We start from the raw sequence: 18,689 nt of genomic DNA, 5'->3' as shown, positions 1-18,689 counted from the left end.
CCATTTAAATAAAGAATAAATAAAAATACAATAAATAGCTAAATAAACATCAGTACTGTATGTTTAGTGTCAGTCAATGGCTGATCATTTAAATAAAGAATAAATAAAAATACAATAAATAGCTAAATAAACATCAGGGGCCAGTTGCACCAGCTATATGTATGTTACAACTTAGCCTAGTTGTGGCGTAAATGGGCACTAAGTCACAATTTATGCACTACTAAATATTTGAGTGTTGCACCATTAAATTTATGTAGGACATAACCCTACATATAAACTAAATATATATGGAAGCCTCCAACCAGGAGTAACTGATGGAATAAAAAAGAAGACTCATTTAATGACATCAATGAGCTCATGTTTTGGTTGACAGGCATCAGTCTGTGTGACATATATGATGGTGTTGGCATTTACACTCGTTTACATTTACGAGAGAAAAAAAAAACTTACTTTTAAGCGGCTCTTCAGCATGAAACCGTTCTAACTGTGCCGTTTTTAGGGTTCGTCGCCCGGTGTCAAGTTTCAACACATTCAAAATATATATAGGATATTAAAATGAATAAATGTCTATTTTTCCAGCCTGTTGTATTAGTATGTATCACCCCTCATTTATTTTAGATACAGTTCCTATATATTATTATTTACACAGGGCAAATATACTATTTATTAAATCTACTTTTATTACGTATCCTATTTTAATGTCTGGAAAACCAGACTTTTAAATATTACATTTTATAAATGCAATGACTGGAATTGTTCAGTTGAAGGGGTACCAAACTGTGAATCCTGATCAAAACAGTTTGGTGAATACATGTTTACATGCTGACAAGGTATGAAAGTAGCTATGTGTTTAGCTAGTTAGCTGTAAGCTCATTGCTACGGAGAGTAAAAGATGGACTTTATTTACTTTCCAGCATTGTGTCTCACCAACTAGGTAACAGCGAAGCGGGAAATCAACACTCACCACACGCAATCCACCACTGCACCTTTGTCTGCTGAGCTGCAAAAAGATGCTCTGATATTTACCTTTCAATCTGCTACATTACTTACTGCACTGACAAAATATAGCTGGCTAACAGCAAACAGATGTGAATGTGATAAACATGAGTGACATGGATGTCAGGGACAGGGTTAACGTTATATTAGTTATATAAAATGATGGAGTCATTTTTTATTAACTTTCCAGTATGTATTTCACAAACTAGTTAGCAATTTAACAGAAGAGACCGTTCAAATCTGCACTGTTTAACTCCACCCTGTCTGCAGAGCCACCGTCAGCTCAGAGTCAGCTCTGTAAACAATGGAGTCGGAGCACACTATGCTGGACAAACTACACTATGACACTAATTCTAAAGCATTGTTTTCTGCATTATATGTTCTGAAACAAAGTTTTCATATTGGCGCATATCGGTAAAATATACGCCGATACCGATATATCGGTGAAAGGCTAATATCGGCCAACCGATATATCAGTCGGGCACTACTTTTGAGTCAGTATGGGAGAAACAGAGTTGCACTATGAAGGTGAACAAGGTTTAGGGGACTGCAGGGAACTCCTACACAGACAGATACACCCATGTACTTATCACAAGTCTGGAAACAATAGATCTTCCCACCACAATCTCTATGGCCACAATTACACACTAATCATCCTCTGATTATGGAGACAGCAACCAGTCACAACCGTAACTCAAAAGTAGTGGTTGAAGGAGGGAACAGCTCGCCATCATTTAAGCAAGATAATTACTCGGTACACTCAGATGAGAGGATGATAAAGGGACAATGTACTTGTACACAGTATAATAGCCTCAATCTAGGCTAACTTCACAAAGACAGGACAGCAGTAAGAATCATGGGAATCCAGCTAGATTCACAAAACATTCTTAAGACTAAAATCTTCTGAACTAGTATTTTCTTCATTTTTTCTAACTTTAGAAAAAAGAATGTTTGTATTCCTGAAGAATACAAAGAAATACTTTTTTTTTTAACATTTATAGCTAGATACCTTCTTACAAACTGCTTATAATTTACCCTAAAGACTAATTTTTTCTTAAACCGTTTGTGACTCTGTCCCCTGAACTTAACAGTTAAGCTGAATTTAGGGAGACTAAGGACAGAGGGCACGACAGCACTGTTTAACAATTTCAGCATGGCATTTTTCCAGAAGCAGTGTTTGTTTATGCCATCTTGAAGTTGGTTTCTTGTCTGGACCTGCCACACCCAGCTGGCACACAGGAGATATGCAGACCTGAACTCTTATCTCGGTCACTGCCTGCCTATGCTTGCTGCCATGCTAGAGAACTCCCTCGCTGCTTTTGTGCCTCTACATATCCATCTAAATACTTCTGCTTCAATGTCTCACCGAAAATTACATAAGCATGGACATATTAATAAACAAACATGCAGACTCTGCCTTTAGTCTGAACTTTGCCCTATAGTAGAAAAAAAAAAAAAAAGCTCAAAAATTTAACTGAAATAAAATAAAAACAAAATAGATTTATTTACAATAAATAAGTCAGTGTTAAATCAATAGGTCCACACAAATTTGCACCTGCTGAACTCTACAGAAAGCTCCACAGATTTCAGCAGAATTGGAACACCCATCATTCACAATGATTGACACATCAACCACTCCTTGCATGTTCATTTATTAAATATTTTGGCTTTAAACCTTCAGCTACCCAAAAGTGTACTAGCACATTTTAACATTTTTAAATCTATTCCAAACAATTCTTCTGATTTTGCACTAAAAACTGATTTTGTACTCAAATATAGACCAGAAATGTTGGAACATGTCTGCCAATTCAGTCTGGGCCTGAAACAACAATTTTCAAGACATGGACCAACAGCTAACAGCCGTCTGTCTGCAAAAATCAAATTCCCTCATATTTTACAACTCTTAATGTAACTAGCATGATCCAGGCCGGGCAATCTGGCACAGAGCCAGTGGCAGAGAGGTCATGTAAGTAGATGTAGTTGGCCTCAGTGCAGGTTTGGCTGTGAGGTCTGGCAGCAGATCAAAGGCTTTTTATGGTATTTGATGGCATAATCAAGATTAGGAAACACATCGGAGCTGATAGTTATTCTACACTCGGCACTGATCAGTAGAGCACTCTGGATCAGATAGGTTGCCAGGAAGCCAGCAATTAGAGGCAATGCTTTCAGAAGTTTCAGAATGTGTAAGATTTAATATTGCAATACTTTTTGTTGCACCATTTTACACACTGTAAAAAAATGGCCATAGTTTTAATAAGAATGTAAAAATGCTACAGTAAGAAACGTTAATTGATTAAAAATATAATTCATTTGTGTTAATTATAGCTCCTGGAAGGGCCACTTTTGATGAACTTTAAGTCATCATATGGCCAAATAATTACTAAGGTGATTAACAATACATTTTAAAGCAGGTTTTAAAGTTCCAGAAGGTCAGTATATTAAGTTTATATAATTTAATAATATAAATGGTAGTGAACTGTAAAATATACAGGCATCAAAATTACATCCCGTAAAGCCTGAAACATGGTCACTGCATTTTTCAAGGTAAATTTCTGGCAAGCACGTTTGCTGGTAGTTTACTGTAACTGATTTTTATTTATTTTTTTACAGTGCAGTATTCCTGGGGTATCTGAGACAAGTTCCAAGCCCATTTTAAAAGAAGTGCACTGCTTGCGTCTTGGTTGAAAAATGCATTGTGTTTCGAAGTTGCTGTAACAGGCCCTGGAAAAGCCCAATAGTAGAACAGTAAAGACCTCAGTGTTGAATGTGTGCATGTGTGTAAGAGGCTGGACTGTCTGCGGCTTGGTGGTGAGCTTGTGTAAAAACTTCTCAGCCAGTATTGAGGGGGACTGAGCCTAATCAGGGTTAGGTGGATTATAGTTCTGGTGGGAGACGGCGCAGCAAGTCAAGCCACAGTGACCAGATTTCAAGAGACAAACCCATTTACTTCTCGAGACACAAATAGAACAGAAATGCACATAGGCCTAACTGCTGTTTTAAACTCACACCCAAACTCATTCATCTACCATCTGTCCCCAAACACTGTCCAGGTGCTCCAACATGTAACATCATCCTCTGAACAACATCATGATGGTGCCGTAGATGACCGCCTTGGTGTGGAGCGCTCCTATTGTTTTGTTGTCTTTGTTTGTTTGTCTTGAGTTTAGTAATCTTTTTCCAGTCAGTTTTACCAGAGACGAACTGCTGAACATTCGACAGCTTATACCAGACAGTCTTTTCCCGGTTTTTGAATATTCAGACTTTTTGCTGCACATTTTAGTCAGAGGTACGGCTGTGTTGTTTAAACGCGCTAGGAGACGCAGGCGAGGGAGACGAGCTGGTGCACTAGTCAAACTCCGTCGGCGCAGCTTTTGAACAGCCCTGCCGAGCATTCATCTTGCGAATCTCCGCTCTCTTCCTAACAAAACAGACGAACTTCATCTCCTCACCCGCACAAACAAGGACTTTTCAACCTCTGCTGCCTTGTGCTTCACAGAAACCTGGCTGAGTGAAGCCATTCCGGACAGCGCGTTACATCTGCCGGGCTTTCAGTTGTTCAGAGCGGATCGCATCGCTGAGTTAACGGGGAAAACGAGAGGCGGTGGAACATGCTTTTACATCAATGAAAGTTGGTGTACAGATGTAACAACGTTAAAGAGGATGTGCTGTCCTAATTTGGAAGCGCTCTTTATTAACTGTAAGCCTTTCTACTCACCACGGGAGTTTTCCTCATTTATTCTGGTGAGTGTGTATATCGCGCCAAACACGTGTTTGAATGAGGCACTGCAACAGCTGACTGATCAAATCACAGACACAGAACAACAATACTCAGATATTATTATTCTTGTGGGATTTTAACAAAGAAAATCTCACACGTGAACTGCCCAAAAACAAACAGCACATTACATGCCCCACCAGAGACAGAAATATACTGGATCATTGTTACACACAACAAGAAAGGATGCATATCGCTCTGTCCCTAGAGCAGCTTTGGGACTCTCTGATCAATGTCTGGTTCATCTTCTTCCAACCTACAGGCAGAAATTAAAATCAACCAAGCCAGTAGTAAGGACTGTAAAGAGATGGACCAATGAAGCAGAGCGGGAACTACAAGCCTGCTTCGATTGCACGGATTGGAGTGTTTTTGAAGCTGCAGCCACAGACCTGGATGAGCTCACAGATACTGTTACATCATATATCAGTTTCTGTAAGGATATGTGCATTCCTACTAAGACTTATTTAAAGTTCAACAATGACAAACCGTGATTTACAGCAGAGCTCAGGCAGCTTCGTCAGGCCAAAGAGGATGCTTACAGAGGTGGGGATAAAGTCTTGTACAATCAGGCCAGGAACACACTGAATAAGGGAATCAGAGTGGCTAAAAGAAGATACTCTGAGAAGCTGGAAAACAAGTTTTCAGCTAACGACCCTGCATCAGTGTGGAGTGGCATTAAACAACTCACAAATTACAGGACTCCTACCCCCAACCCTGTGGTGGACCAACAACTGGCTGACGACCTGAATGTGTTCTACTGCAGATTTGAAAGGCCCAATCTCACACCCCACACCCACTGACCTTCACTTCACACAAACACCAGCGCCTCCTGCAACCCCCATCCTCCCCCCTCCTGCTACTCAACCTGCACTTAAGATCCGTGAAGATGATGTGATCCGCGTCTTTCGGAAACAAAAGACGAGGAAATCTTCAGGCCCAGATGGCGTCTCACCAGCGTGTCTTCGATCCTGTGCTAACCATCTGGCCCCCATCTTCACACAGATCTTCAATAGATCACTGGAGCAGTGTGAAGTCCCATGCTGCTTCAAACGCTCAATTGTTATTGGTGTCCCAAAGAAACCAAAAATCACAGGACTTAATGACTACAGACCTGTTGCCCTGACGTCTGTGGTCATGAAATCATTAGAGAGACTGGTGCTGGCCCACCTGAAGAACATCACTGGACCCTTTCTAGATCCCCTTCAATTTGCTTATCGAGCAAACAGGTCTGTGGATGATGCAGTCAACATGGGATTGCATCATATCCTGCAACATCTGGACAGACCAGGGACATATGCAAGGATCCCTTTTGTGGACTTCAGTTCGGCTTTCAACACCATCATCCCAGCTATACTCCAGAATAAATTACACCAACTCTCTGTTCCCATGTCTATCTGTCAGTGGATAACCAGCTTTCTGACGGACAGACAGCAGCTTGTTAGACAGGGGAAATTCACTTCCAGCACCTGTACAATCAGCACTGGTGCCCCCCAGGGATGTGTGCTCTCCCCACTACTCTTCTCCCTCTACACCAACGACTGCATTGCCAAGGACCCCTCTGTCAAGCTCCTGAAGTTTGCAGATGACACCACTGTCATCGGCCTCATCCGAGATGACGATGAGTCTGCATACAGAAGGGAGGTTAAACAGCTGGCTGTCTGGTGCAGTCAAAACAACCTTGAGCTGAACACACTCAAAACAGTGGAGATGATTGTGGACTTTAAAAGGAAAACCCCAACACTGACCCCCCTCACCATTCTAAATAGCACTGTGGCAGCAGTGGAGTCATTCAGATTCCTGGCACTACCATCTCACAGGACCTGAAGTGGGAGACACGCATTGACTCCATTGTGAAAAAGGCCCAGCAGAGGTTGTACTTCCTTCACCAGTTGAGGTAGTTCAACCTGCCACAGTTGCTGCTGATACAGTTCAACTCAGAGTCTGTCCTCTGCACTTCAATAACTGTCTGGTTTGGTTCAGCTATGAAATCAGACATCAGAAGACTACAAAGGACAGTTCGCACTGCTGAGAGGATTATTGGTTGCCCCCTGCCCCCCTTCAAGAACTATACACTTCCAGAGTGAGGAAAAAGGCTGGAAAAATCACTCTGGTCCCCACTCACCCTGCCCATTACCTTTTTGAACTGTTGCCTTCTGGCCGACGCTTCAGAGCTCTGAGCACCAGAAGCGTCAGGCACAGGAACAGGCTATCCATCTCATGAACAGTTAAATTGCCCCATTGAGCAATAACTATGTGCAATACACAGCTTAGTCTTTTTTATATTTATCCAACACATCCAACCTCTTCTGCCATTTCATTCCTCTGGGAAAAAAAACAAAAAACATTTGCACTGTACATAACAGATTTGTATTGCACTGTACATAACAGATAACAGATTTGTATTAGAATGCACTACGTATGTGAATGTGTGTATGTATGTGTGTGTGTGTGTCTGTGTGTGTGTATGTACGTATGTGTATAACAATTTTTTATTTTTTATTATTATCTATGTCTTACTGCTGTTTTTGTATTGTTTTTGTATTGTTGTACAATGGAAGCTCCAGTCACCAAGACAAATTTCTTGTATGCGTAAGCATATTTGGCAATAAAGCTGATTCTGATTCTGAACAACGCATCACAATAATACTTTGCCAATTCTACTATGAACTCACACACACAATATTGCTCAACAGACAGTGTATACGGTGCTATCTTTAACACTCTTAGACTACGACTATCACTGATAGCAACTAGTTTGTTGTATCTGCAAATATCCTCTAACATATCCGCTCCTTGAAGCTTAACTTGATAAGACTAAGCTTGATTATCAATTTGAAACTATTATTTTTGGCTGTTTCATTTTTAGAAAATGAAGAATTCTAACTTATATGGTGGTTTTGCCCAATATAAAAACCGGCAAGACTGAATCAACAACAGGGTGACTGTTTGGATATAACTTGGGTACAACATATCCCCCCCACCCACCCCATGCTCCATATGGTCACCACACTTGCGGTTGTCTCCATCCACTAAAAGCCTGTGCAAATGGCCAGCCCCATGATCTGGGATAGGGTGATCCTTTGGCAAGGTTTGCACGACAGACAGGAAAGCAAGTGTAAGACGACAGATGTACTGTTCGGAAACTGAAGGTTCAAACCGATGCGTGCTGATATACAGTGGCCCCATAAAGTATTTGGACACTTAAAATATATGAATGCCTTTGCATTATTTTAAGAAATATAACACAAACACAGTTTTCAAGCAAAACATTTCACAATAAGACCTTTGTTGGGTTTTAAATGATAAAACAATAAATCACATTATTCAAAAGTACAAAGTATTTGGACACATTCTGGTTGTCAAACTTAATATCCTGTAAATATAGTTATGTGATGAACTACACCTGTGGTTACTCTGTTAGGACACCTGTGTGAACTTAAGGGGAACTGACATTATACATCCACTAAAAATAGCACAATGGCATTTAGGCATCAATGTGTGATTTAAGTGCCTAAAAGTTTTCAAATACTTTATTGGCCCACTGCATGTCCAGCCCTACAATAGAGAGAGGAAAAGGGGCACACACAGCCATCATGTGGTCACAGCGTGAGAGAGAAAGCCTGAATGCAGATCAGGTGAACAACTCCCTTTAAGCAAATTAAGGCCATTCACCACAGCTACTGAGAAATACACCCTCTCTTTTCAACAGGCGCTTTTACACTTGCACACATTCAGCCACTAAGTCATAATTGTGGGCAGGATAATTTGACAGGTGATACAGATGACACGTGCATAAATACACAGCATCAATTACCACAACAACCCCAATTGTCATGGCTCAATGAGCAGTTAACAGGGCTCCTCCGTTTATTCGCATTTGCGAGTGAAAAATACTCTGTGCGAATGTGGAAAATTATCTGGGCGCACTGTCGTGAGTGACAGCTAATCTAACTGCCGAACTAATGAATTTATACTGTTGCCTACCATCACAATAAAAACTCCCTTATGCATCTAACCTAACATGCGAAGTACTTTTAAGTGGCACGTTAGTTATTTTTGCATTAAGAGCGCCATTTTCTCACTCTCACATGGCTCCAAGCACTATCCTCTCTCTATGTGGCTTCACTCTCTCTCGGTCTCTGTGTGCGCGTGAGACAAAGAGAAGCCGCATGGGTAGATATACCACGTAAAGATGGTTTAAGTGGGGTTTCTTGCTTATGTCAAATTGATGGAAAGCTTTTTGAATTATGACCGATAGATGGATGTTAGAGCTGCACAATTAAGCATATTTTAACACTGATCACAATTTCTGCCTCTCACGGCTAATTAAGCATAATCGTCTGCGGTGTTCGTGGGCAAGTAAGCAAAAATTAGCAGCTGGGTAAAGTTGCAAATTGTTGTTCATTCTCATCAAAGGATGTGTCTACAGATGACAGACCAAATCACAAGTTCTTTAGAAGTCCATTTTTGCCTCAACCGACATGTCGCTCTCTCTTTAGAAGTCCGCTACTGACTAATCTGTTTGACTTTCAAGCACACTCTGACATCAGAGCATACAGAGAAAAAATATACAATGATACCATGTTTTTATTTTTTTTATTTGGGTGCAATAAATCTGTTCAAGTGTAATAAAAAATTGCTCTTAAATTACAAAATAATCATGATTATCATTTTAACCATTATGGTGCAGCCCTGACAGATGTCTTAAAAACATGGTGCTTAAGCACAAGATTCAAGATGGGAGAAACAGTGAGATGCACAACAGGTCAAAAACCTCCATCAAGCGCAGGTTTGTATAGAAAGACTATTAAAAAAAAAAAAAACTGCATTTATGGATGCAGATACGCATATTATTATAACTTGAAAAAGGTTTATCAGAGGTGTCCTTTGTCATGTATCAAGCATCTTTTGTTTCTGAATTTCTTTAATGATTCTTTAACAGTTTCACATAACATTCTTTAAAAACAACTGACCTCTCACTGTGCCCCTAAATTTTTGACTGTGCCCCTCAAATTTTTCACTACGAGGCATGAGTGCTTCTAAACAAAAATGCTAGCTACAGCCCTGGTTAACCTCTAATAATTAGTGACTGATCTAAAGCTACCATAACAATGTATTTGAATGCCTTATAGTGCCTGCAGGGAAGGTGTCAGGATGGGTGTTTGGCTATTAAATTCAATGCTCAATGACTCAAGCCTTGAGTCACATATTGGGGCATGTGCTCACAATTAATCTTGACCTTGGTCAGCCAAAGGGAGTCACTGCAACAATGGAGCATCTTCCTTTCAAGACTTATCAAAGACTTGCATAAACTATACTTTGGGCCTAGAGTATGTTTTACACTAGCGATGCTTTGGCCACGCATTCACAGCAGCGTTTGCGTACTTGCATAGAGTATGTTTCTGGCCTTGGTATCTGGGAACTCTTGTAACTAAATAGTTAAAAAGCTGACAATAGACTCTGAGTGCACATAACCTCTTCATTTGAATCCCGACTGCAATCTGCCATTGACTTCGCTCTTATCAGGCTCCTGGAGCCAATAACAAACTCAGGATTTCAGTTTATTGCGTGCCAGTGTAAGTTAACTTTATAAACAACTGAAACAATGGACACAGACTGACAGAATAAACAATGGAGCATATATCTATTATGTAAGGCTAGAAATTATGCAAAATATGGAACAATGAGTGGCGTGTGTTGAGAAAATACTTTGAATGAAACCAACCTTTCTTTTCCTCGAGGTCCTGAAGATACTGTCTGTACGATGCCGCGGCGCTCATTTCGCCACGGCTAGAAAGAAGAAAAGCAAAACTAAAGGAAAGCAATAAAGACGGTGTGTAGAGAGGGACTGGACGAGTAGAAATGGCAGGACTGAAACTGAAAGGAACTGATAGGCTGAACTAAATTTGTTTAAAAGGCAAAGAAGTGGGAGAGAACAGAGTGCAAAAGATCGCTGGAATCCAACAAGTCACCACTCCATAGTCAGCATGGAAATCCAGTTAAGTCATTTCCCTGTTCCTTTCTCTTGTGTTTTTCTTCGAGTTAACTGCTGTAACTTGCTCTCGAGTATCTATGTGTGTACCAGCCGGCTGCCTGGTAGCTCTGAAAGAGCAGCGTGTTTTAGATCCGGGTAGAGGAACTGTACTTTGACCACAAGACAGGTGATGTCACTGCAAGAGCCCGAGCATGTGTTACACTCCCTGTATGACTCAGGATATGTGTGTGTGTGCGTAAGTATGCATGTGTGTGCACAAATTGCAAAGGACATTTTTTATCAATAAGCTAGGCTGTTTATTAAGCTTAAATAAATCCTATCTCTATTTTGTGTTAGTCCTTTCCTCTGGCTTTCAATATATGAGAGCATATCTAGGATCTATATGGAAGAATCGAATACAAGAGTGCTCATGTTTTGTACCTTCCAAATTTCAAAATAAGACTACATTTCTAGTTGCAATACACGTAAATGTCCTTATTCTTTATCTATAACATTTGTGATGGAACAACCGATTGCAGGCTCTCTCTCTGGTTACTTTTTTCTTTTGGTGGAAGGTAAATAAGCAAGTGAAAGATTAGCCCTTTTTGAAAACCTTCTGTCTGGAATTCAGTAGTTAAGAAAACCTTAATATCTCACTACAAAAAAAAAAAAAAAAAACACTTTTACTTGAGATCTAACCCACAAAAACAACAATATCAAAAAAACTAAAATAAACATGGTATTTGAAGGTGAACAGCTTTTAATATCCATTTTCAACAAAAAAACAAAACAGTGTTTTACCAGACTCAACAAACTTAAATGACAGTCAAAGCACTTCACAGCCAAACATTTTCACACCCTGCAGTCACTAATGCCCGTGAGAACACTAAATCTCAAGTAGTATTTAGATGACTGACTACAATTAGCCCTGATTAGCTAAAAGGACTAAGAAAAGCATTATTGTGTTTTGCTTTTTGTTCATCTTTTCCACAAAGGGAGCTTAAGCCAAGTCTGCACGAATAAGTTTACATTTGAAAACACATCTTTTTCTCTACGTTTTGGTCTTCTGTCCACACTGAGACAGCGTTTTTGTCAGCGAAAACAGAGCTTTTCGAAAACGCTCTCCCAAGTGGATAAATTTGAAAACACTGTCTTTGCATTGAAGAGAGGACTGGGAAAACGGATATATCTGAAAACTATGACATATTTGTTGTCATGTGATGCAGTCATGTGATCCATTCAACCCAAAACAATCAAGATAACAGCCCATAGGGGCCTGGCTAGCTCAGCGATTATTGACGCTGACTACCACCCCTAGAGTTGCGAGTTCGAATCCAGGGTGTGCTGAGTGACTCCAGCCAGGTCTCCTAAGCAACCAAATTGGCCCGGTTGCTAGGGAAGGTAGCCACGTGGGGTAACCTCCTTGTGGTCGTGATTAGGGGTTCTTGCTCTCAGCGGTGCGCGTGGTAAGTTGTGCGTGGATCGTGGAGAATAATGTAGCATGAGCCTCCACATTCTGTGAGTCTCCGCGGTGTCATGCACAGCGAGCCACATGATAAGATGCGCGGATTGACTATATCAGAAGCGGAGGCAACTGAGACTTGTCCTCCACCACCCGGATTGAGGTGAGTAACCGCGCCACAACAAGGACCTAGTAAGTAGTGGGAATTGGGCATGCCAAATAGGGGAGAAAAAAAATAAAAAAGATAGCAGCCCATGTTGTAGCAGTGCTGTTGTGCCTGATATACACATTGATAGCATCATTAAAGATAAATAGTACTTTGCACAACCTTCACATTGCATTCCTTCAAAGGTGACGGGAAGTTTACTCAGAATTGGTGTCCAATCACAGAACACAAGGACAATTGCGTTTAAGACCATACATGGACCAGCGATTTTTCACATGCGCAGAAGGGGATTTAAGAGTTTTAACACATTTCAGTGTGGGCGAGCAACTTCTGGAAAACGCTTGAAAACGGCAATGTGGACGTAAAGCGTTTTGAAAGCGAAAACACCATTTTCAAATGTATCCGGATTAATGTAGTGCCTTAGATGCAAATAAATAGTCCATGGAGAAGTGATGGACAGATGGCCACATAAGACATGAAGTTACCATTTGTACTGTAAACACAGTATTGAACCAGAGATTAAACTGTTTATGATCTATAAGAGTTCTATCATAGCATATTAAACCATACTATTTCCAAGTCTTAAAGGAATCTTCTGGGTGTAATACAAGTTAAGCTCTACTGGAAACATCTGTGGCATGTTGTGATCACATCATGAACATCTCAAGTCAGTAAATTCAGTAACTTTCACATGATTTGTGCAAGGATACCAGAAAGGGATGCAACTAGATACTGTATAATGGGATGGGTCACTGGCACATTTATGATGGGAGAATTCACTGAATGTGGTATAGTTCTAGGAATAGAAGTCCGTAAAAGAATGCAACTTAACAGCAAAGAGCACATTTTTGTACAGAAAAATATACAGTATACATTAGCTTTTACAGAAATATGAACTGCACATTTCTGCTTAAACCCTCTAAATGCCTGCTAAATAGACTTCCATTGTAAGTTAATTACAATAAACATGTTTTCTGTGTTTGTTCAAACAAACTGAGGGTCATAATAGTTTTCTGTGGTAATCAACAGCATGCCACAATTGCTGTCAATAAAGGTTAACATGCATCCATATTAACGGATACACAACCAAAACAACATGTCCAAAACATAGGCTACCACAGTGGAGATAACAAAACAACATTATGCTAAGTGAAATATGGAAATTAATTTGCATATCTCAATCTCTCATTTTCAAGTCTAAAACACTCTTGACACATCTCACGGTCAATGCCAAAGCTTTTAAGGTACAGTTTCTGATAGCAACAGCTAGATGTATCAGATTACAAAATGTAATTTTGGTTTCACTCAATATTACTTTTTGTGTTTAATGACCAGCATAGAATGGAGGATAAACTGATTACCATCTAATGTATTGTTAATAACAAAAAAATAAAGAACAGAAAACTAAACCAACCCCAAACAAATTCAGACCAAAATATGAATGCGTTGATTTTAGGGATGCACCGATACCACTTTTAATCTTCCGATCCGATTCTGATATCTGAAATCTCAGTATCGGCCGATACCGATCCGATACCAGTGTTGTTTTTTTTCATAATCAGTTTAGAATATCTATACCTCACTGAGTGATGCTAATTATAACACAAACCTTTAACTACACATTATTTCAATATAAATGTACAAACTATTAAGAAAAACGTAATTGTTAACTAGTCTACTGGATAATGCTGCAGCAAAATTAACAGTAATTCCAGCCTAAGTGTACAGTAGAAAAGAACGCGGTTTTTTTTTTTTTTTTTTGCTAAAAACATTCAACTTGTATCTGGACTTTAAAGGATTCTTTTTTTGTTCAATTTAGTTATCAGATATCAAGATATCAGTTCACTTTTCATTCACAGTTATTTTTTTGGAACCCATTACACTTAAATATTGTTATAATTTGTAAACAAATAATAATAATAATACATTATTAGAATTGACTTTTAGAATTTTAAATACAACAGTAATATATTTCAATCATGCACCTTTAACTTTAAAACCCTCTGGCTTTTATTTTGACATTCTAAACTCTCCAGGAAGTCCTGTACGTGTCTGTTTGTACGCAAGTTCACAGTAGTTTAATTCGCTTCTTACTCACATTCTGGCAAAATGCACCTCCGGCGCTGTTCTAAATGCATATTATAAGTGAACTGAACTACTGAGCATCTACATCTGAGATGTTGTTCGTGAGTAGCGCTCAAATGTTGCACAACGCGTGAAGGCTAAAAAAGCCGCGAGTGTGTGTGTAAACAGAGCAGTGCCATTCAATAACGTGCTGGCACTGCACGTGCATATTATATATTTACTTATTAAACACAGCCTTTTGTGATTCACCGAGCTATCGCACGTCTTCAAGTGGATTTGAATAAAATGCACGAGTCATATGAACTGCTTTAATGGTGATTTTCTGGTTCTTTTATGTCATTTTTGGAGCTTGACAGGAACGAACATGACTAACACACAGTATCGGATTTGGATCGGGCTCGTCGGACCAATACCCGATCCATCTAAAAACATCAGCATCGGAGCCGATACCGATCCAGGTATCGGATTGGTGCATCCCTAGTTGTATTGTGTAGTATCAGATGATTAAACATAGTCTTACCTGTTAGAGGGCAACGGCATGGCATCAACATGAAAGCAAGGTTAGAATTATGAAGAGAATAATCATCAACATTAAATTAGGAATGCGCTCTAGGGGTTGTACAGACACACACACACACACACACACACACACTAATTGGCAAACGCATGTCCTCTTGCAAAAGCCCAATGACAACCTTTCATCTGTCTGGAAAAAAAACACACCCTCCACAATGGATGAAAGTATTGTTTGCCAAACTGCATGTTGCAAAAGATATTGTCTAGATGCTGACCTACCAAAAATTAAAACAATTGAGACAGAGAAAACCTCTCAAACCATTAAGGCAAGCTTTTCTGCACCACAGAACCCATCCAGTCTTTTTTTTTTCTTGGTTCATACAGAAAGGTCAATGTGTGAAGGTTATCAGAATTTATGGTGATGAATAATGGTTTAAGATACTGGATTCTGCTTTACTATTCTCTGCTACAGCTGGGCAGAATCACCCACAATGCATCAGTGCTGCTGTAGGGAAATGCTCTCTCCTCCCCCAGCAGAGAAGGATGCAGCTCTGCACACACTACATTGCAATTCTTACAAAGGTACAAAAACACTTGTAAGCAGTGGTTGACATCATAAAACAATGCTTATACATAGTTTCTACGTACACACAAGTGGATCGAGGACAGTCTGATTGAATGGTGCCAGATTCAAGTGATAAAGTGATTGTGATCTTGAACATAAGCACCAACACCCATTCAGAGTTGTAGACTTGGTTTTATTGTTTATGATTGTGGATTGCCCAAAAGAAAACACAATCAGTCTATCCTACCAGCTACGTCTGAACTGGAACATCCCTTTCAGTGACATACATAAGAAATGGACAGTGTGTGTCATAAAGTGTGCATTAAATGTACATACACACACTCGGATATCCACAAAGACAATGATGCTTTCTTTTGAAGAAATTAGGGCTGTCTGCTCTCTCATACGAGATGCAAAAAGTGAAGGACCGTGAAAGAACAGAGAAACATGTGGAATAAGAGTGTTGTTCAATGGAAGGAGACAAATTATAAAACCTCAGGTGCAGAAGACACATCATGGCAAGAAATAAAGTCAGCCTGTACAACTGAGAAGCAAAGCATTTGATCTCATGGCCAGTTAGAGAGGAGAGGGGTATGGGGTTTTGAAAGCTAGAGGAAGATGGAGAGATGGAGACGGAGAGAGACATATGCAGCCACACCTAAATGTAGGTCACACACTGTGCAGTGATAAAGTCGATAAAGAGCCCACCGAGAAAGAAAGACAGGGAAAAATAGAGGAATAAGAGAGAATAAAGAGAAGAATCTTAGTGGGTAGATAAAGAGAGAGTGGTGCATGCCCAAGTAAAACTCAACACCACTATGCTAGGGTGGTGTGGGTGGTTGCCGGGCATTGCTATGCAGTTGCTTGAGTGTTCTGGGTGGTTGCTAGATGGTTGCTTACTGGCCCCAGTCAAAAGAGTCCACCCTAAGTCTTTTTGATTAATAGACCTTATTCATGCTAGCGCCATGAGGCTGTGAGGGATAGACTTGCAGTCTGTTCAATGGCACGAATGGTATAAAACTGTATAAAGCTCCTAGATCAGATTTGATTTTCCACAACTCATGTTGTCTGGAGTTCTATGTATACTGAATGTTCTTGGACAGATATTTTATCAATGTTTTTTCTGCGGAATAATCCAAAAAACACTTTAAACTGCAGTATAGTCCACTGAAGAGACTGTCTATCCCTCACAGCCTCTTTGTCATTCCCATTAAAAATCAAAGATGGCGCTAACATGAATAAGGTAAATAGTGGTGGAAAACAAAACTACCCATGTATCCTGAAGAGACTACCTATATATTTGAATATTTTAATATTTTGCAATAAACTTAAAAGGGGTCAAGACATGAGGAAAACATTTTTTTAACATACAAGTGGTCAATGTACTATAAAATCATTGTACATTTCAGAACTCAAAACTTCCTCCATACTGCAAAAAGAGCATTTGTTGAAACTTAGCTGCCAAAACAACTCGTTCTCTACTTCCTCCACATTGTGATGTCACACTGTAGACATTTGCATCTGTCCACCTTCACAACAACACATCAAAACTGAGCATTTCTGACAGAGGGTCAGAATGAGGGTTGAAAATAATTTACAAATAAATGACTGTTTTTTAGTGCAAAATATCTTTCCTAATATTATGAGTGAACCTCAAAGAACATATTAAAATAATAAAAAAAGGCATGTCATGACCCCTTTAAAATATATGTTTTCTGTACTTGCGATCAAATGTTTTTAACGTGAGTCACAATGCAGTATGGGAAAGTCTTCTACCTGTCTTTTTTCGATTTTTTTTATGCTTTTTTCATCAAATCAGCTTGTAATCTTGTGATTCGCTTCAGAGCTGGCTGATTTGGTTCGTGGCTTAGAACTGCTTTATAAAGAATTTTATAAAATTCCTATGGAAAAAAGAAAATGGATGGGAAAAACACCAAGACAGTTGAAAAAGTGGGCGGGCACTGTTGCACTCTATAGTGATGCTTGCTTTAGCTGCAAAGAAGAACTCTTTAACAAAGCATCAAAAGGAGCTCAAAAATCTTGGCAAAAACACTTCCAGGCATGACAGATTGAGCACTTATTTAAGTATGCTACCTGCTGTCAGGGTGGGCTTCTGTTCAGAGGCATTTTGGGAAATCTCTTTTGAGCGAGCAGCCAGGTCTTTTCTCAAATCCCCCCAGAGCAGATTGCAGTGGATTAGGGGCCCTGCATGAACCTTCAGAGAGTGTGCTTTCTTGCTGTCTTCAATCCAGATGATCTGATATTTCATAAACATGTAGGTCATGCTCACCCGGTTGGAGGGAATGTAGCGTGCAAACCACAAGATCTGGTGAGGAATGAGGCCATTAAGGGCACATCTTAAAGAGGCATTCTGCAGTTTGGATCAGTGCTGATTCAGAGGTGGTGGGTTAGCTTGGCTGCCCACACAGGTAATGAAACCCTTTGACATCCACTAACTGTGCAACTCAAGCAGTCCCAGTCTGGTCTTAAAATGGGTCCCAACGAAAACACACACACATTCAAGACCACAGCAGTAGCTGTGCTCTACAGTTGAAAAAGGCCAATTAGTTGAACCAGCCATCCAGACAACTCTGCCCATCTTCCATTGGTCATAAAAGCAGATAGTCCAGCAGAAAATGTATTCTACACTTCTACATTTACATCAAGAAATCTTATATATCATAAGGCAGACTATGTTGTTCCACAAAACCTAGGACTGTTAAGAGCTGCCAAACAGTGATGAAAACCACTGTGTGATCTGTGAAATACAGCATCCATACATGCCATGCAACTGTGTGTCTGGGCTGCTGTTGGTGCTATTTAGGATCTCTGTAATACAAGCCGTGATTTCCTGTGTAATAACCCATTCAAAGATAGCACTCAGACACATGCCTTAGACATACAGGAGACACTGACCCATTTCTGCAGACAGCAGGGGGTAGAACAAAGCACCAACGGTCAGAACAGACCAAATACTCGGCACAGGCTGGGACAAGCCCCCACAAATCAGCAGATGTGTCGTGGCACTTGGGAATGGGGGAGAAACTCCAACAACCAACCTGAGTGAGACACTGCTGTATGCTGATTGAGCTGCCATAAAGACACAATATCTGAGAGATGTATATAAAATGCGTGATATACAGATAGATA

General features: G+C 39.9%; 1 protein-coding gene across 2 annotated transcripts in view; it reads right to left on the bottom strand.

The window, feature by feature from the left end:
- LOC127420801 (microtubule-actin cross-linking factor 1-like) overlaps nt 1-18,689 on the bottom strand; it is a 223,513-nt gene that overhangs the window by 159,303 nt on the left and 45,521 nt on the right. The window contains exon 1 of one of the 2 annotated variants that reach the window (XM_051663342.1): nt 10,497-10,884. The exons of the other annotated variant lie outside the window; for it this stretch is intronic. Coding sequence (XP_051519302.1) covers nt 10,497-10,551 — 55 coding nt within the window. The 5' untranslated portion in view covers nt 10,552-10,884. Of the gene's footprint in view, nt 1-10,496; nt 10,885-18,689 lie in introns of those variants that run through there. 2 annotated transcript variants of the gene reach the window in all.

Source organism: Myxocyprinus asiaticus, chromosome 30 (assembly GCF_019703515.2).
Source record: "Myxocyprinus asiaticus isolate MX2 ecotype Aquarium Trade chromosome 30, UBuf_Myxa_2, whole genome shotgun sequence".
NCBI classification, from domain to species: domain Eukaryota; kingdom Metazoa; phylum Chordata; class Actinopteri; order Cypriniformes; family Catostomidae; genus Myxocyprinus; species Myxocyprinus asiaticus.
Note: the sequence above shows the minus strand (reverse complement) of the source record. Positions and strands in the feature narration are given on the sequence as shown.